Source organism: Elephas maximus, chromosome 9, assembly GCF_024166365.1.
Source record: "Elephas maximus indicus isolate mEleMax1 chromosome 9, mEleMax1 primary haplotype, whole genome shotgun sequence".
NCBI lineage: Eukaryota > Metazoa > Chordata > Mammalia > Proboscidea > Elephantidae > Elephas > Elephas maximus.
Window position 1 is genome coordinate 110,506,482 of NC_064827.1, and position 21,152 is coordinate 110,527,633.

The window sequence follows — 21,152 nt, forward strand, 5'->3', positions numbered from 1 at the left end:
GTCAGTGGTGGTAGCCAGGCACCATCTAGTTTTGTGCTGGACTTAGTCTAGTGGAGGCTGTGGTAGTTGTGTTCTGTTATTCCTGTTGACTCTTTCCCTTGTCTTTGGTTTTCTTCATTCCTCCTTTCTCCAGATGGGGTGGGACCAGTAGAACTATCTTAGATGGCCACTCACAAGCTTTTAAGACCCTAGACGCTACTCACCAAAGTAGAATGTAGAACATTTTCTTTTAAACTGTGTTATGCCAGTTGAGTTAGATATCCCAAGACCATGGTCACCAGCCCTTAACCCAGTAAATTGATCCCTATGGGAGTTTGGATGTGTCTATGATGCCTCTATGACTCTGCCTTGGTCAAGTTGTGCTGGCTTCTCCGGAATTGAGTACTCTTACCCTTCACCAAAGTTAACACTGTTACCTAGTGTTTTTCCCTCCCCATCCACCCCCTCTCTTATAACCATGATTGTTTCTTTCTGTGTGTAAACCTTCCCTTGAGTTTTTGTAATTGTGGTCTCATACAGTATTTATCCTTTTGTGATTGACTTATTTCACTCAACATAATGCCCTCCAGATAAATCCATGTTGTGAGGTGTTTCATAGATGTACCATTGTTCTTTATCATTGCATAGTATTGCACTGTGTGTATGTACCATAGTTTGTTTATCCATTAATCTGTTGATGGGCACTTAGGTTGATTTAACACTTTTTATAGAGCCCAGTTTGATAGGAAGCATATTTGTCTTGAATCTTAGGTTGGTTTATTTAATTATTAAATCTACTTTCTTCTCTGGACTGATTCCTGACTCCTAATTGTGACCATATATCTTTCAGACACTAGTTATTTTTCATAAGTTATGTTCTAACCAGGATTTGGGGATTGATGAGCCTGCCTTCATATACTGCTTCCTAATTCCTGGAGGCCAAGGACACAAATACTCTATTCTGCTTCCTTTTCTGGTCTCAAAGATGGTCTCATATGACATTGGTCTGAAATGTCCTGCACTTCTGTTAGCTACTCATTAGGACAAGAGTATAGAACCCCAGGTTGACTTGTAACTAGACTGTTTAATAAAAAGAAATGACAAAATGGAGATAAGGTATATTTGGTACAAACAGAAATAAGTTATTTCGAACAGCCTATAATTCACCTAAAGCCTAACATGGAAAACACAAGTACTTTGACCCACTTATTAAATAAAGGTTTCATGTAAGGCTTACATCAGAAGATACCTATGAATTATTGAGGATGGAAGGCAAAGAGATTCCATACAAAAAGTTGAAAGGTATTCTGGGGATCTATCTTAGGCTTCAATAAAAAAAGTTCAGTTTAATTTTTTTAAAGTAATTACTTAGAAAGAAGTACAGTGGAGTTCCACAGAAAAAAGATGGCAACCAGGATGATATTCCATTAACCAGAATTTGGATGGTCTTCATTCTAAAATTTCTTCTTTCCCATCTAAAATTATTTTCTGGGTCAATTTCCTTAGTTGAGTCTGTTCACATTCAATATCATAACTAATGTCATAACTGATGGTAATATTTATTATTTTGGTTTCACTTTTCTTTTTGCATCTTTATGTTTCTTCCGACAGTCCTAGAAAAACAAAATCAAAAGGTTTTGTTAACAATAACTGTAGATTATTTTCAGGTGTTGCCTACTAGAAAGTAAAACGTTATCCAGTTTCAGGGTTGTGGAAGCACAAAACAATCCACCCATTTTGGAAACACTAGCTTAGAATGAATACGGAATATTCAAAGTTTTGGCTTCAAATCTTTACAGTGGGAACTGCAATTCAGTCTTAAAAAACAGAACAAAACAAAAAAACTCTCATGTTTGCATGTTACTCAATAAGCCTGGATGGAACTCCTGAGACCAGGCAGTTAATGTCGCCAGTCTTCAGTCTCCTCATTTGTACCATACATGGGTTGAATTAAACAACCCTCAAGTTCTCTCCCTGCTCTCTAATTCTGATAGTTTAAATCATGCTCTCAGTTGTCATCCTTTCTTAAGTTTCATACCTCATTCCAATTACTCTTACACCAGGGACATATTAACACAAAGAAATGCAAAGGATATACCACATATATTTTAGGAGACAATCTATAGGGAGATAGAATTACTCACCATACGCAGGTTATTTGTTCGGGCCTCCCAACAATTCCTGCTCGTATCACTTCCTGCTCCTTTCCAGAACAAGCCAGAACCTACTAGGGGAAAAATGAAAAAGACGAGGCAGCAAATTAATATCAACACAGACAATATTCTTGTGCTGGCATCATCAAGGTTGCCAACGTGAATGCTAGTTAAGGCCATTTTTTTTTTTTTTTAAATTGTGGTGAAAATATACTGAACAAAACCTACAGCAATTCAACAATGTCTACATGTATAATTCAATGACATTGATTACCTTCTTCAAGTGTGGAACCATCTTCACTACTCTTTTTCAAATTATTCCACCATTAACATTCAATGCACCCCAAGTAAAAAGACCTTCTTTCCCCCTCCCTCCCACTCCTGGTCCAAACCCACTGCCATCAAGTGCATAGCGACCCTATAGGACAGAGTAAAACTACTCCATAGGGTTTCCAAAGCTGTAATCTTTAAGAAAGCAAAAAGGCGGGTATTTGGAGTGCACCAGCTGCTCCTTGGAAACCCTATGGGGCAGTTCTACTCTGCCCTATAGGGTCACGATGTGTCAGAATTGACTTGACAGCAACAAGTTTTGGTTTTTTATTCCACTCAACATGTTTTCTATGTTCATCCATGTTGTGGCATGCCTCAGGACTTCTTTCCTCTTTATGCCTAAGTAATATTCTATTGTATGTATATAACATACTTTGTTTCTCCATCCATCAATTGATGGACTTTTTGGTTTCTACCTTTTGGAAACTGTATTGCTGCAATGAGCACTGATGTACATGTGTCTCTTTGCGTGGCTGCTTTAAGGTCTTTTGGTATATACCAATGAGTGGAATTGCTGGATCATATGGTAGTTCTATGCTCAAATTTTAGAGGCACCACCAAACTGTTTCCATTTTTTGGATCACTGCCATTCTAGTGGGGGGAGATGGTATCTCATTATAGTTGTGACTTGCATCTCCCTAATGGTTAATGACTTTGAGCATCTTTTCAAGTGCTCGTTGGCCATTTGAATTTCTTTGGTGAACTGTCGGTTCAAGTCCTTTACCATTTTTTGACTGGGTTGTCTTTTTGTTAATTTGTAGAACTATTATATATTTTAGATATTAGACCCTTATCAGATATACAGTTCCCCAAAATTTTCTCTGAATCTGTAGGCTATCTTTTCACTTTTTTGATGAAGTACTTCGATACACATAAGTATTTAATTTTTGTGAGGTCTCATTTACATTGTCTTTCGCTGCTTGTGCTTTTGTTGTCGTATCTGATAGCTCATCGCTAAAACTAGGTCCTACAGCTTCACCCCTACATATTCTTCTAAGAATTTTATGGTTTTAGTCTTTATATTTAGTTCTTTGATTCATTTTGAATTAGTTTTTGTGCATGATGTGAGGGTTGGGTTAAGGCCATCTTTTCCCTTTTCTATGAATTTTCAAAAGAAATTTAATGCTTTTTGAGAAATGAAAATGTAGTATTCCTAGGCTGATACTGTTTACATACAATTTACTATTATATAACTATTTATGTTTGTGCTAGGCTTTAAGAAATGAGGAGTTCACCAGCAGCCTTAGAGTTTTCACATGGACTTTTAGGGTAATAAAAACTTAGGGGTTCTGTATGTCTACTATGTATGCAAGCTCCAGAACAAAACAAGTTCTAGTAGAGGATACTGAATGAGCAAGGAAGGTGCTAAGTGGTGAGCTCTCCATCCCTGGAGAGCTTCACAAGTCAACATGCATCAGTCTCGTGGAGGCAGCTAAACCACAGACATTACAAAGTATTCTTCAGGGTCATAACCGTACTTATCTGGATGCATGTTATTGTATCAGTGTGTGCAGTGGAAAGAGCTGTACTATTGGAATCCATTCTTTCTGGAGTCATTGATGCTGGATAAATCCCTGAAACCATTACCCTGAAATGATCTTTATTTACTTTTATTGTACTTTAGATGGAGGTTTACAAAGCAAACTAGTTTCTCATTAAATAATTAGTATACATACTGTTTGTGACACTGGTTGCCAACCCCAGGAATGTAAACATTCTCACCTTCTTAACCAAGGGTTCCCCATTATAGCTTTCCTGTCCCTCCTGCCTTCTCATCTTTGCCCATGGCTGGTGTGCCCATTTAGTCTCATTTTGTTTCATAGGCCTGCCTAACCTTTGGCTGAAGGGAGAACCTCAGGAGCAACTTCATTACTGAGCTTTAAGGGTGTCTGGGGCCCACACTCTTGGGGTTTCTCCAGTCTCCGTCAGACAGAGCAGTTGGAGCTAGATGTTCCCCAAGATGGGCAATTTCCCTCAAGGAGTTTGGATGTATCTGTGGAGCCTCCATGACCTTTCCTTGGACAAGTTGTGCTGGCTTCCCCAGTACTATGTACTGTCTTACTATTCACCAGTTACCACTTATCTACTGTCAGTTTAGTGTTTTTCCCTCCCCACCCCTCCCCTCACTTGTAACCATCAAAGATTGTTTCCTTTTGTGTGTAAACATTTTCATGAGTTTGTTTAGGTAGTGGTCACATATTTGTCCTTTTGTGATTAACTTATTTAACTCAGCATAATGCCCTCCAGATTCATCCATGTTGTGAGATGCTTCGCAGACTCATCATTGTGCTTTATTGTTGCACAGTACTCCCAATGTGTGTATGTACCACAGTTTGTTTATCCATTCATCTGTTAATGGGCACCTAGGCTGTTTCCATCTTTTTGCTATTGTGAACAATGTTGCAATGAACATGGGTGTATATGTCTATTTGTGTTATGGCTCTTATTTTTCTAGGCTATATTTCCTAGGAGTGGGATTGCTGGATCATATTGTATTTCTATTTCTAGCGTTCTACGAAAGTGCCATATCGTTTTCCAAAATGGTTGTGTCATTTTGCGTTCCCACCAGCAGTGCATAAGAGTTCCAATTTCCCCATAGCCTCTCCAACATTTGTTGTTTTCTGTTTTTTTGATTCATGTCGGTAACGCAGGGGTGAGATGGAATCTAATTGTGGTTTTGATTTGCATTTCTCTAATATCTTTGAGCATTTTTTAATTGGATTGTCTTTTTGTTGTAGAGATGTTGGATTTTTTAGTAGATTTTAGAGATTATACCTTTGTTGGATTTGTCATAGCCAAAATTTTTTTCCCAGTCTGTAGGCTCTCATTTTACTCTTTTGGTGAAGTCTTTTGATGAGCATAGGTGTTTAATTTTTAGAAGATCCCAGTTATCCAGCTTATCTTCAGGTGTTTGTGTATTGTTAGTTACAGTTCATATCCTGTTAATGCCATGTATTAGAGCCTCTAGTGTTGACCCTATTTTTTCTTCTATGATCTTTATAGTTTTTGGTTTTGTATTTAGGTCTTTGATTGATTTGAATTAGTTTTTGTGTATGGTTTGTGGTACAGGTCCTGTTTCATGTTTTTGCAGATAGATGGACATTCAGTTTTGCCAGCACCGTTTGTTAAAAACACTGTCTTTTCCCCATTTGATGGACTTTGGGCCTTTGTTGAAGATCAGGTGACCGTATGAGGATAGACTTACATTTGGGTTCTCAATTCTGTTCCATTGGTCAATGTGTGTGTTGTTGTACCAGTACCAGGCTCTTTTGACTACCATAGCTGTATAGTGGATTCTGAGGTCAGGTAGTGCGAGTCTTCCTACTTCATTCTTCTTCAATAGTGCTTTACTTAACCCTGAGATTATCTTTAAACCTTTATACCAAAAATATCCTCTGAAGTCTTCTTTAAGGCAAACAATAACCAAAACCCAAAAACCAAACCCGTTGCCATTGAGTCGATTCCAGCTCATAGTGACCCTATAGGACAGAGCAGAACTGCCCCATACGGTTTCCAAGGAGAGCCTGGTGGATCTGAACTGCCGACCCTTTGGTTAGTAGCCGTAGCACTTAACCACTATGCCACCAGGGTTTCCAGCCAAATAACAGTTTAGCTTAATTAGTAAAGAATATCTGCATTGAGCATTGAGCTCTTTTAAAGAACTATCTATATGGGATCAAAATGACAACAATCCCAAAGATTAGATAGGAAGCTTAGGGGACAGTGAGTTAATGTGGGAGGAGCAATTCAGAAAAGAAGGGCAAGAATGGTTGCATCACTTAAGAATATAATCCATGTCACAAATTGTACGTATAGAAATTATTGAATTGGTATATGTTTTGCTGTGTACATTTTCAACAACAAAAACTAAAATGAATTATTGAAAAAAAAAAAAGGCTATACCACTATACCACTTAATGAAAAAAATGGACTTACCATGAAGTCTTTCATCATCCTTACAGAAAAAGAAAAATCTATTGTTCTCTTTCTCAGGTAATGATACTTCTCTGAAAAAAGACAGAAATAGACAGACAAATATTGATTGGTTGCATTTCAATCCTTAAGAAAAAATGTTCACATTGAAAATATAAATGACTGTTCCTCAACTATATCTGCTTTGTGTTTTTGCTCATTACATCCCTGAATGGAAATGACCCCGCCCCCTCTTTTTTCAATATTCTTCTATCTCAAGCTTTGATAATCAAGAGTTGGTTAAGTACAAACTCTACCCTCCCCCTCATGCCGGTTTCTGATAGCACATGCTCACCCCACAGCTACCCGCATCTCTGGTTGCCAGTAGTTCCAAGGGGAGACAGCCTACTGCAGCCTGTTTCAGATTAGCACCACCACTGTCAGGTCCCTGTCCCTGTGCTCATCATGTCCACCAGCCCCCACCAGTGCTACCCAAATCTCATTACCAAAGGTTAGAGAACTCTCTAAAGGGGCTAAGGGAGAGAAGATAAAGTTGTCTTGTGAAGATAAGCTTAGATACTTCTATACTATCTCTAAAGTGTGTCTAACTCAGATTTTACAAAATTTGAAACATACTTGCACCAGAAACAAATTACTTACCCAGGACTGGGCTTTCTGTGATCTACTACTTCAGTCGTATCTTCCTCTTCTGAGCTGGTATCTTGAAAACGAGGGTTTTCCTGCCAGGCAATCTTTCCAGGTTTCACTGTTCCAACTCTATAGGTCTCTATATTGTCACAATAAATGATGGGATTAGAACTGAACAACTCAATACTTCTGAACACACGTTTCATTACCATCTTTTTAATGCAAATAATGAGCATCTTATATATGCATTTTGCCAACAGTGCCCCCCCCAGTATTTTCATGAGTGCACTATGCTAATTTTTTTACATGTTGCTGTTAAAAAAAAAAAAAAAAAGTCATAGCACGCTTATGAAAATACCTCATAGGGGGAGGGCGCAGTTGGCAAAAAAAACATACAACACGTGCATTATTTTGGTAAAAATACAGTACTTTCACGATGCACACGTATCTCTAAATTTTTAATATTTTAATCATTAATTTAAAAGAGATAATCATCTTTTTAGATTTTCAAATATTAAGTGAAGCTACTATCATATTTTTTGACATTTCTAGAGTGAAATATAGTGATACTATGAAAAGGCACACAAGCTAGAGGTACTTTTGTTATAAAGTATGTAATGTATAATTAAAAAAAAAAAAGACAAAATAAAATTTGCACTTGTGCTAGAACAAAAAGACTAAAATAAAACATGATGTAGTGAAACCAGGTTTCTGTTTCCAATTATTTATAAATGAGTAAAGGAACATATCCTTAGGTTTTCAATTCCCAAGCCTCTTTCTCGAACTGCTGAAGAAGCCATGACTAAAAAATATGGACTATCAGCTCATGAGCCCCCAAAGTTTCTCAAGGAGTTAAAGCACATCTCCCAGTTTGCTGGGCATCTTTAGGACTCACTTCAAGGTATATTTCTTCACATGTGGCTCCGAAAGAAGAATGGTAGCTAATACCCACATCAGCATCAACTCTACTCAATGAGGTACTCAAACGGACAATACAGGCAATAAAATGAAGCAGGGGACATGACAGATTATGGCTTATTTATAAGAACATTTGAAAAACTACCACTAGATGGTTATGCCGCCTTTTAGAGTACCACAGGGCTGGCATCTAATACACGGATGCTATTTTAACTGCTGATCTCTGAATCAGAATTCACTGTAGTTAGGTTTGCGTATGTTCTTCTATAAAGGTATATACTGCTTTTTATAATAAAATTTCAGAAAAGCTACGTGTGTATCTGGATACTAGGTAAGGAGCAGCCTGCTAAGGAAGAGGCATTTTTAACCTGTGGTCCAGGTTGGGCTTCAGAGGTAAACCTCCTGAAATGGAATACAAAATTGCAGGTACTAGAATCGACTCGATAGCACTGGTTTTTTTTTTTTTTTTTTTTTTTTTTTTTTTTTATTATGTATACTTTTCCTTGGGTTCTGGCAAAATCCAAGAATAAACTTTCAAAACAACTGGCACATCAATCACATGGCATACACATTTAAAGCTGTTTACCTATTTCTTCTTCTCCCTACCATATGCAGCACTGGCTGTCTGTAAGTCACAGCTTTTCCAGCGTAAACTGTTTGCACTACCAAGGGACCTTGCACTTACCGTATAAAGCTGTTTAAATCTATGACTCATTTCACTTCTTCATGGATATTTCTACTCAACAAAAGAAGAGGATGGTGTGCACTATTTTCTGGCCTCTTTTCATATGGTGACTAATCAGAAGTGTGCAAAAACAATTTCTTCTTGTATTAAACACGGCTTCAGGCACATTACATTTCTGATGATGAATATTGAATCTCACATTACTTATGTGTGGAAGAGTCCTTTACTCAGCTAAGGTTAAATCATTACATTTAATGTAGACTCAATCTATTATGTACAAACTGAAGTGAAAAAGCAAAAGAGAAAAATTACCTTCCTTTACATCTTTAGCATCTGAATCAAAAAAGGAAAATGTAAACCCAGCTGGCTCCTCAATCCCATTCTTTAGAGGTGTAGGGTCATGTATTTCTGTTTTGTCTCCATCACAGTCTGCATTCCAGGGTATGTTTTCTTTCTTTTCACTGCTATCTTTTGTCGTCTGGAGTCTTTCTTTCAAATCGGCAGCGATGTTATAATACATTTCTTTTGACACCTCAGGAAGCTTCTCACATTCTGCCCTTTTCTTCTTTCGCTTTGATTTACTGCCACGACATATACAGAGAAGTGTATCACAAAGAAATAGTCGCTTTTGGGAAAATTTCCAGACATCAGGAAAGGAAACACTTTGAATAACTGTTTATTCCATTCATTCAATAAAGAGGATCCACTCAGCTAACTAAAGCATAATCTTTATCCAATAAGCTTTTTTATACAAAAGTATCTCAAACAGCTCCAAATATTAAACATGAATCATACATATTCTTCTATCTCAACTTCTGTATTTCGGAAATGATACCAGCAATATTAGCTTTGAATAAGAAAATCACTTAGCCTTAAGGGGCCTCAGTTTTCTTATCTGCAAATCGAATATGCTAAACCAGGTTACTTCTGAGACCCTTCCAAGTTCTAAACTTACGTGCATTCTATGGAACTGACATAAAAGGATCTGGTTATAACTTAGTGTTAAAATGAGGCATAAGTGTGCTAAAACTAGTCCGTTTTGGAATGAAATGTTTATTTCACCATAAAGCTGCTCTAGGTTTAATATGCTTTTCTCTTTGAGCTTAGACTAAACACAGCTGGTTTCAATACTGAGTTTTTAAGCTAAGAAATATTAAAATCCTTTTTTCTCTAAGAGTCCATTCTGTATGTTTTATATGTAAGACCAGGCCAAAGAGTCTTAAAGTATTACGTGAAATAATGAGCGACCAGCGTGTCCTAAATAACCATTTTATTGGTGGAGACCATTTCATAGAAACTTTTAATAGTTCACTAAGTAAACCAAAGTGGCTAGGATTTACGACAGATATGACTTCCTAGCAAACTGAGCTCTAAAAAATTACGTTATAGACACAGTTTCGAGAGATTATCATTGAGCCTCAAAGTGGTGGTTTTAAAACTGGTCCAAAAATTCTTCTTCCTTCCAGAGGTGGAGGTTAACGCCCTATCCCTTGAGTGTGCGTTGGACTTACTGACCTTTTTTAACAAATAGGATAGATGTGATGGTATGTGACTTCTGAGACTAGGGTCACAAAATACAGCTTCCTTCTTGCTCTCTCCCCCCAGGCTGGATCTCTTGCTTTGGGGGAAGCCAGCTGTCATGTTGTGAGGCCCGTGAGGAACTAAGGCCTTCTGCCGACAGCCACGTTCAATGAGCCTTCTTGGAAGGGGATTTTCCACCCCAGTCAACCTTCACATACTGCAGTACCGGTGACAACCTGACCGAAGCTCTTGGGAGAGTCTGAGCCAGAACTACCCAATGAAGCTGCACCCAAATTTCTGACCGACAGAAGTTTTAAGTTGGTAAGTTTTGGGGTAATTTTTTACACAATGATACATAACTGACAGATTTTTGTACCTGGAAGTGGGGTGCTGCTATACCAAAAACTGAAAATGTAGGAGTGGTTTTACATTTGGAACCCAGGCAATGATGGCCCAAGTCGGAAGGTCATTGATGAGGGTGTTAGCGAAAACCTGAAGGGTCCTGAGGAAACTGTTGGTAAAAACCACGTGGTTTTTTTTGAGGCTACAGGTAAGGGCTTGCAAAAGAGTAGGGTAAATGCAATTGGAAATTAGAGGAAAGGAGATCCTTGTTATGTAGAAGCAGAAAGTTTAGCAACACCATATTAATGTGGACAGCAGAATATATACCTAATGAACTGGGTGATTCAGCTAAGGAAATTTCCAGGAACGTGTTGAAGGCACGTTCTGATTTCTTCTTGTTCCTTATAGAATAAAATGCGAGAGGGCAGAGGTAAACTAAAGGAAGAATTTTAAAAAATTTTTATTGTGCTTTAAGTGAAAGTTTACAAATCAAGTCAGTCTCTCATACAAAAATTTATACACACCTTGCTATATATTCCTAATTGCTCTCCCCCTAATAAGATGGCACACTCCTTCCCTCCACTTTCCATTTTCGTATCCACTTGGCCAGCTTCTAATCGCCTCTGCTCTCTCATCTCCCCTCCACACAGGAGATGCCAACATAGTATCATGTGTCTACTTAATCCAAGAAGGTCATTCTTCAGCAGTATCATTTTCTATCCCACAGTCCAGTCCAATCGCTGTCCGAAGAGTTGGCTTTGGAAATGGTAACTGTCTTGGGCTAACAGAAGGTCTGGGGGCCATGACCACTGGGGTCCTTCTAGTCTCAGTCAGACCATTAAGTCTGGTCTCTTTATAAGAGTTTGGGGTCTGCATCCCACTGCTCTCCGGCTCCCTCAGGGGTTCTCCATTGTGCTCCCTGTCAGGGCAGTCATTGGTTGCAGCCAGATACCATCTAGCTCTTCTGGTCTCAGGCTGACGCAGTCCCTGGTTTATGTGGTCCTTTCTGTCTCTTGGGCTTGTAATTACCTTGTGTCTTTGGTGTTCTTCATTACCCTTTGCTCCAGGTGGGTTGAGACCCACTGATGCATCTTAGATGGCCACTTGCTAGTGTTTAAGACCCCAGACGCCACTCTCCAAAGTGGGATGCAGAATGTTTAGGAAGAATTTTTTCTTTAAGGAGCCAGGACTTCCAGTTTTTGAAGATTCCTAATCCCTGGTGGTGTAGTGGTTAAGTGCTATGGTTGCTAACCAAAAGGTCAGCAGTTCAAATCCACCAGGTGCTCCTTGGAAACTCTACGGGGCAGTTCTACTCTGTCCTACAGGGTCACTATGAGTTGGAATTGACTCAATGGCAGTGGGTTTTGGTGAATCTTTAAAAAGCAAAAGGCATGAAATTTAAGAAAAGGCTTCTAAGCAAAGACAAAATCTAAGGCAATCTTTGGAAAACATGTCTAAAGCAAACTGGCTATGGGCCCAATACAGCCTGCTACCTATTTACGTATGGACTGCAAGTTAAGAACATCTTTTTTATTTTTAAATGGTTGGGGAAAAAAAAGTTTGCAGACTCTGGTCTAAATATAAAACAAAATCCCTTAAGAATCTAGATGGGAACTAAGTAACTTCAACTGATCCCACACTAGGGCTTTCAAGGATCTCATACATGTTATCCCTCAGCAGTTTTAGCAGAATTCCAAGAAGAGCTTGTCTTCAAATGATTTGTGGGTGTGACCTTTGTCTAATGGAGTGTACTCCAAGAAAGAATCACAGGAGACCCACAAAGATTTTAAGAGAATTATATTAGCAGAAACACCACCAGCTTGCAGCTTGAACAGATAGGCACAGAGAGATTAGAAAATGAAAGAAGGCTTTTGGATTCCCAAACTTCTATTGGCAAAAAGCAGGCAGAAAAACCTACTCAGCTGCAAACCTGTGCTACGATTGTTAAAAAAGGCTGATCCAAAAGGCAGAGTGAAAATCCATGGAGAATTATTCTGAGATCCTTAGTCCTAATGAAGAATGTCCAGTATTTTGCCTGTCTGGATTTCAGAGCCCACTGTGGATCAGTGCCTCCTGCTTTCCCCTTGATTAACAGTAGTGTTTACGATGGTTATCTTATGTCTGTCCTACCATTTTGTTCAGGGAGGTGCAGACAACTGTCTCTCTAGTTTGCAGGTCTGATCAAAAAGAACTGTATTCAAGGAACTGCAACAGATATGCCTCATCTGCACTTAGATCTGATGACATCCTGGATTTTGAGCTAATGTTATAAAGGGATGAGACTTTTGGGGATTCTAGGGCAAGGAGGATGAGCATGTGGTAACATAATTTGTGCCCACAGGGTGGATTGTGGTGGTTTCAAAATATATTCACAAGTTTTGTGACACTTCTCCCTTCAAGAGGAGGAGCTTGAGTCACCCAAGCTTAGTGACTTGCTTCTAAAATTAGAATAAGACAGATGTGTCAGTATGTAAATTTTGAGACTAGATCATAAAATACAGCGTGGCTTCCTTTTCTTTCTCTCTCTCACTCAGGCTCTGGAAGAGGCCAAGCTGTGAGGGCATTTAAGCAGCCTAATGGAGAGGCCCATGAAGCGAGCAACTGAAGCCTGCTGGCAACATCCATGAGTGAGTCATCTTGGAAGCAGATTGCGATGGTTAATTTTGTGTGTCAACTTGGTCAGGCCATGATTCTCAGTGTTTTTGGCAGTTGTATAATGTGATCACTTCCCTGTTGAGATTTGATACGTGATCACCCCCATGATGGGATCTGCTGTGAGTTGGTACTGGTGGATGTGAGGCCTGTGGCAGCTCACTGCCCTCCTCAGCCTTCATTTCTCCTCTCTCCCACATCTAGCTCTTCCTGCTCTCCTCGCTGAGGCTTTTGCTCATTCTGGATCCTGCAGCTGGCTCCTGTTCATCTGAACTTTGGCTCTTGGGACTTGAGCTAGCAGCTTACCTGTGGTCTTGCCTGTCAATCTTGGGTTCGCTAGCCCCTGCAGCTACGTGAATCAGGAGAAGCCTCTTTCCTGACCCACAGACTTGGAACATTACAGCCTCTACAACCACGTGAGCCATTTTCTTGATATACATCTCTCTGTATATTTATATGCTTTACTGGTTTGCTTCTCAAGAGAACCCAGCCTAAGACACAGATCATCTAGGCCCAGACAAACATTCAGAGATGGAAGCCCTAGGCAACCTCTTGCCTGCAACCTCGTAAGAGTCACAGGGCCAGAAGCACATAATGAAGCTGCTTACAAATTCCTGACCCACAGACATTTTTTGATAATAAGTATTTGTGGTTTTAAGATGCTGCATTTTAGGTAGTTTGCTATGTAGCAACAGATAACTAATACACCCTAGACAGAAAAACAAAACTGATGTATAATACACAACAGCCCTCACATACCTGTGATGTTCAATGTGGACTAGCTGAAATAATATACAAAAATTCTACAATTGCAAGGAATATTTATATTACTTCTACTTTGGTCTGATATGAGATTCTTTCTAAAATAAACTTTTTAAAAAAAATTATTTAAAATTTTTGTCATTATTGAGAATAAACACAGCAAAACATACACCAACTCAACAGTTTCTACATGTACAACTCAGTGACACTGGTTACGTTCTTCAAGTTGTACAAGCATTCTTACTCTCCTTTTCTCAGTTGTTCCTCTCCATTAACATAAACTCACTGCCCCCTAACGTTCCTATCTAATCCTTTGAATTCCTGTTGTCAATTTGATCCCATATAGATAGTTCTTAAAAGACCACAATGCTCAAGGCAGACATTCTTTACTAGTTAAGCTAAACTATTGTTTGGTTTTAAAAAGACTTCAGGGGATATTTTTGGTTTAAAGATCATCTCAGGGTAATAGTTTCAGGGGTTTACCCAGCCCCTATGGTTCCAGAAAGTCTGGAGTCCATGAGGATGTGAAATTCTGTTCTGCATTTTCCCCCTTTTGATCAAGGATTCTTCTATGGAATCCTTGATCAAAATGTTCAGTAATGGTAGCTGAGCACCATCTAGTTCTTATGGTCTCATGGCAAAGGGGGCAATTAGCCACACATTCTATATCCTCCTATTCCTGACTCTCCTTTTTCCTCTGTTTCTCCAGGCAAATAGGGACTAATTGTTCCTTGGATGGCCGCTTGCAAGCTTTTAAGACTCTAGGAACTAAGCATCGAACTGGGAATACAGCAGAAGCACCAAACATGTCATTAGACCAATTTACTGCGATGGTCAATGGTACCATGACCCTAAACCTCCAAACCAAGGAACTGAATCCTATCAGGTGTTTGGCTGCGCATAAGCAGCCTCAGCAGCTACACTATTTTTTTCTTTTTTGGTTGTTTTGTAAATTTATCTATCACACAACTTTTGCCAAGTGACAACTTACTGACAGCAATTATATTAATCAGCTATGCAACCCTCCCCTTAATCAGTGCCAATTTTTCCATCACTGTAAACCAAAACACAGTACATAAACGATAGTCCCCTCTTTCCCCCTTCCTCCCTTTAAAATAAAGATTTAATTTTAGTCCTTTTAGATTTACAAAAAGGTTGCAAAAAGCTCCTAAATAGCCGTCTAATTTCCCATAATGTTACCATCTCATATAACTATGGTACAATTGTCAAAACTAAAATATTAACATGGTACATTACTAGTAACTAAACTCATAAGAATTTATTCTGATTTCACCAATTTCTCCATTGATATTCTTTTTCCAGGATCCAATCCAGGATACCACATTGCTTTTATTGATTTTAGTTGCTATTAACAACAGGAAAATGAAAGCATTAAGTCAGGTAAATACTTGGTGCTCCTTCTAATTTGCCATATTTATCAAACTGACTGCATATCTATAGGAAGTAGAAGCTTCTACCACACTAAAATCGACTCAGTGGTAACAGGTACCACACTAGAATAGTGCAGTGGGTTAATGGTAGCCTCCAAAAAAATATGTCTATGTTCTAATTCCTGGAAACTGTGAGTGTTAGCTTATCTGGAAAAAGGGTCTTTGTGGATGTAACTAAGTTAAGGATCTTGAGATGAAGAGACTACCAGGATTATCCAAGTGGCCCCTAAATGTAATCATAAATGTCCTTATAAGAAACCCAGAGGAGAGACAGCAGAGGAGGAAGACAGATGAAGACAGACGTAGAGATTAGAGCGTCGTGGTCACGAGCCAAGAAAGACCAAGGATTGCCAGCAGCTACCAGAAGCTAGAAGATAGGTATGGAATGGGTACCCCCTACACCCCTTCCAGAGGAAGTGTGGTCCTTCTAACACCTTGATTTCAGACTTCTAGCCCCCAGAACTGTGAGAAAATAAACTCCTGTTATTTTAAGCCACCAAGTTTGTGGTAATTTGTTACAGCAGTCATAGGAAACCAATACAAATAGGAAGCACTGTACTAGAGCAGGAGCACATATCATTATTTATGTATGGGATTCCTTTGTCAAAAGGGAAGACTTTCTCCACCGTGTTGATAATTCCCAGCTTTTCCCTCTGCTGGTCTTAAAATAAATATAAGGGGACTTATTCATAGATATTGGTTATTACCTGCTTTTCTCATTATCTGAAATTAGATTAGTTCATAACTTTTATTACTAAAAGAAGTAGTTTGACATTTACCTTTCTTTTGGTTCATCATCTCTTTTTCTTTCAAAAGTGGCATGGTCATGCCTTGTTGGATCATAATGTATGATGTCCCTACGTAAAAAAAAAAAAAGAGAATTGTTAAGTCAGAAGAGATAAATCAGAACACCAACATAAAAAATAAATATCCAATTATAATTCAACACCGGGAAAACCCTAATTTGGGGGCAGTGGAAATGATGTGACATCAAAGAAGAGTATTAACATCTTGTGAGAAATACTCTTATTTTAAATTACCTAGTTTTGAGTATCCTCGGATCTTTTTTAACTTTAAAAATTATTTTAAAAATACAAGATATATACAAGCCCAAGCCCAGTGCCGTCGAGTCAATTCCGACTCATAGTGACCCTATAGGACAGAGTAGAATTGCCCCGTAGAGTTTCCAAGGAGCGCCTGGTGGATTCGAACTGGCGACTCTTTGGTTAGCAGCCATAGCACTTAACCAATACGCCACCCGGGTTTCCGTCATTATATTAGTTTTCCTAAATTATATATGTTCTAAATTTTCCATAATAAACAGTTTAAATAAATAATAATAATTCAAGGACATTTAAAGAACATCAAAATGACCCTAATTCTACTATATATATAATCATAAAAATAAAAAATATATCATAAAACTTTTTTCTCATTCCTAATACCAGTCCCAGAAACCCTGGTGGCATAGTGGTTAAGTGCTATGGCTGCTAACCAAGAGGTGAGCAGTTCGAATCCACCAGGTGCTCCTCGGAAACTCTATCGGGCAGTTCTACTCTGTCCTATAGGGTCGCTATGAGTCAGAATTGACTCGACGGCAGTGCGTTTGGTTTTGAATACCAGTCCCTGGAGAAGGACATCATGCTTGGTAAAGTAGAGGGTCAACGAAAAAGAGGAAGACCCTCAAGGAGATGGATTGATACAGCGGCTGCTACAGTGGGCTCAAACAGCAAAGATTGTGAGGATGGAGCAGGACCGGGCAGTGTTTTGTTCTATTGTACAAAGGGTCACTATGAGTTTGAACCGATTCGACAGCACCTAACAACAACATACATAATTTGACCATTTAAAATAGCTAGATAACATTTAATGTACAGTTACAGCATATATATTTTTCCATCCATCATTGTTGAGTATTTTGGCTGCTTTCCAATTGTTTCACTAATGGGAGCAGTGCTGCAATAACATCTAAGTAGATAAATATAGAAATAATTTCTTTATAATTAATTTCTTGAACAGAATTCCTGGGTCAAAGGTAAGTATTGTTTTAAGGGTTCTGATACATACTGCCAAATCCCCTCCCGGGAAAGTTTAAAATGGACTAGTTTCAAATTGAGTTCAAGAAACTATTTATGGTAAAGAAAAATATGGTGAAACAGGATGAAATATAAACCATACTTAAATTTCTTAACAGTTACTGATCCTTTGCTTGTAGAATTGTTCAAGTTGATGTGCAAAACACTTTGCACAACATCCAGTGCTTTCTTTTTTTCTGCAGCAAGCACTTCTTCTTCAGCAGTTTTCTCTTCATTTACCTCTGTCAGAGAAAGGATAATTAGCAACCTCATGGCAACCACAGCTTTAAAAGTCTCCACCATTAAGTAACTACCAAGCATCTAAATATGTGCAAAGCCCAGTAAGATAGGAAGAAGGAAATTAAGCCTCATTTTGATAACTCCCCTATCTCTAAGATCCTCACGCCACAGGGAATCTAGAAATCCCATGACCAGCAAACAAAAAGAGCCACTTACAGTTATGAAAGTGAAATCTGGATTTAATGGCTTTAAGTGGCAAGTGTAAAAAAATTTAAAGTAAATATTGATAAATATAAAAAAACAAGATACTAATACCAAAACTAAAGTGATTACAGACTATTCTGTTTTTAACATTTTAAACAATGATAAAGCTAATGAAGATGGTAATTTTACTGTCTGTTAATATGACGCTTTAGAAGACACTGGCTTCAGCCTTTGACTCAGTAATGAGTATCTCAGGTAAAGTCATGTGCCCTACATACAGAAGGCATCATGGAACTCTATCAGCTGCTATCTTCAATGACTAGAAATAGGCAAATATCAGAACAAAGTTAAACACTTATTTTGGATTACAGATAGAACTACAAAAGAAGATGTCTAAGGCTTCAAGACTCTTTCAATTTATTGCAGGATATAAACAACCAATAACAGAACTAGAAAAAAACACTGATTTAAGTTCTTTACAGAAATGCCCCCAAAATTTCTAAGGATGCAAATGAGGTAGAGATTATGTTCAATCAACTGGACCAAGAAATGCTTTACAATTAATTGCAGTCTGAAGTAAGAAAGGCAAGCTGGATCCCCAGAGGTGGGAGGAGAGCGTACCAGGTGGAGGAAACAAAATGAGCGTGTACTGAAGTCAGAAAATACGTATAGTTCAGATCACATATATATTGAACCATACGAAACTGCCGATATTCAACAATTTCTGACCTCAAAAAGCAGTAATTTCAATTTTAACCTAAGAATACATAAAGAGGAGAAGTAGAATATAATGTTGGAAAGGACTAAAAGTTCAAGTAAGGGGCGGTTATGCCCTTACTTGCAGGAGTCTTTGTAATTCACAAAAAAAAACTGAGAAGGAAAGAAACAGCAAAAGATAGAGGTTATATGTCTGACTGCCCTAAGAGCAGAATTTCCATTAACAGAGAGAAGGGTCAGGAGAAGCTGGTTTAGGGAGAAAGAGAGAGAGAGAAATCCAGTTTTGGACTTGCTGAGTTTCACATGGACACAGGACAGCCTGTTCCAAGGACCCGCCTCTTCCTTTCAGGCATGTGCAAGGAGAGACGCGAGAGCTCAGAGAATAGTCAGAAGCAAAAAAGACCTAAAACTGGGAAATATCATGTATAAGTGGGAGCTAAAGCCACAGGGACTTACTGCGAAGAGTCTATATCTGGGGGCAAAAAGAAAATTAGGAATCACAAGGGTTAGGAAGAAAACGAGGAAGCTATAATGGAAGGAAAGGGAAAAGAAAATGTCAAGAAGGGAGATGGTCAACAGTGAAATATTACAGGTAGGCTGAAAAGAATGAAGTTTAAGAAAATGCCACTCAGTGAACAAGCTATCCATAGCTTTCAGGAAATACATATCACAAGGGCTATAAGGAGACTGACAAAAGTGGCTCAAGTTAAGAAAGTAACCTCCTTCTAAATACAGGTTATTTCTAAGGTTCTGCCATTCCTGTGTTTTCAACATGGAACTTTGAGTCAGAAGAACTGAAGTCTTAGCTCTGAAACATTATTTGGTATGGATCTTGCAGAATTTATTACAAAGCTAGCTAAACCCTGGAAACACAACGTACTGTGATAATTGCCTTGAAGAATTGTGAGGAACAAATCAGAGATGGTATTCAATAAAGTACATATTGTGGTACGTACTGAATTAGATGTAATTTATTTTTCAAGTTTAGAAATAAAAAAAGAAATTGTATGTAAAGCAGGAATGCAGATACTTGTAGACCAATATTCACTGCAGCATAGTCACAAGAGACAAAAGGTGGAAACAACCTAAGTATCTATCAACATAAGAACAGATATATAAAATGTTGTATATATATATATATATGATGGAATATTACTCAGTCATAAAGAGAAATGAAGTCCCGAAACATATTACAATGTGGATGAACCTTAAAAATATTATGGTGAATGAAATAAACCAGTCCCAAAGGACCATATAGTGTATGACCTGACTTACATGAAATATCTAGAAAAGGTAAGCATATAGAGACCACAGATTATTAGTGGTTACCAGGGGTGGGAGGGAAGGAGAAAGAGAGACTCATTGCTTAGGGGGCACTCAGTTTCTGTTAAGGGTGATGGAAAAATCTGTAAACAGTTAATGGTGACAGGTGAATAACACGATAAACATAATGTCACTGAATTGTAGATATGGAGAATATTGAAATGGCAAATGTTTTGTTAGATATATGTATATATGTATATATATATATATATATATTTACCACGGGGGGAAAAAAACCCAAAGAAACATAGCAAGGCAGAAAGAAAGAAAAGTGAGGTGGCAACTAAAAAACTGGTAGAGCTGAAAGAATGGCTTTTTGGGAACCCACGAGACTTAACTATGTCTGTAGAAAGCAAGATGCTAGAAGAAAGGGGAAGGGTCAATAGGCAAATGGGAAAGGAAGCAACAGAAAGTATGAATGGTAAGGATTAAGAAGCAGATTTAAATTAACTCAAGAAGAAGACAAAAGCAAAAGAGTAAGGGGTAAGGATAGAGAAATTCTGAGGCTGAGAGAGGGAATTTCAGGGAGCTCACTACACGTGGCTATCCTCTTGGATGTAGGAGGTAAGATTCTTTGAAAATAGTAAGAGTAGAAAGTCTTAAAGAGAAAATGTGGAACCACTGCTGTGAAAAATGCTATAGGGATTCAAAAAGAGGAACTAGGATGCCTCTGATAGCATAATAACTCTTAGATATATCCAAATAAGGATGAATTTAAGTGGAATGGCTACACTGCCTTTTTAAAAACCTGCACCCAGCACGCACACCTAAGGAAAGATGAACACTCTTCTTTTAAGAAAGTCAAGTGTGCCTCAACAGTTTTTCGTGGCCTCAGCCAGAACATGCCCATCTGTTGATGTGGGCTGCCAGATAGGCCTTGTCTTATGCCAAGGGATGGGATGGCGAAAAACGGAACCTCTAGTGGATACTATCCCTGTTCTTCCTGGCAGCTTCAAGTAACTAAATGTTACTAAATAAATTAATATGTACAAACAAACTCAGGAAGTATTAACTAAGCTCCTCAATTCAATGTCTTCAGATGTAGAGTGTCTTCATTTGTTAAGTAAAGAGGTAGACTAGATGATTTCTAAGGGTGCCAGCAGCCCTGATATCATGACTTGTTTGACAATGAGACATTTACCTTCCTGTTCCTCTTCACTGTCGCTTTCTAGAAATCGAGAGTCCATGCGAAATCTGTCATCAGTGCCAAAGCGAGATTGCAAATCCATGAGCTACAGAT

General features: G+C 38.4%; 1 protein-coding gene across 8 annotated transcripts in view; it reads right to left on the reverse strand.

Moving 5' to 3' along the window:
• Positions 1–1,522: 1,522 nt before the first annotated feature.
• The window catches only part of NOL8 (nucleolar protein 8), a 42,645-nt gene continuing 23,015 nt past the window's right edge, over positions 1,523–21,152 (reverse strand). For 7 of the 8 annotated variants that reach the window (XM_049896105.1, XM_049896106.1, XM_049896109.1 and 4 more), the window contains 8 exons: positions 21,054–21,144; positions 17,532–17,670; positions 16,133–16,210; positions 8,938–9,206; positions 7,035–7,161; positions 6,399–6,469; positions 2,124–2,206; positions 1,523–1,592 (listed from right to left, as the gene is read on the reverse strand). In XM_049896105.1, coding sequence (XP_049752062.1) covers positions 1,542–1,592; positions 2,124–2,206; positions 6,399–6,469; positions 7,035–7,161; positions 8,938–9,206; positions 16,133–16,210; positions 17,532–17,670; positions 21,054–21,144 — 909 coding nt within the window. In that variant the 3' untranslated portion in view covers positions 1,523–1,541. The remainder of the gene's footprint in view (positions 1,593–2,123; positions 2,207–6,398; positions 6,470–7,034; positions 7,162–8,937; positions 9,207–16,132; positions 16,211–17,531; positions 17,671–21,053; positions 21,145–21,152) is intronic. The other variant, XM_049896112.1, reaches the window with a different exon arrangement.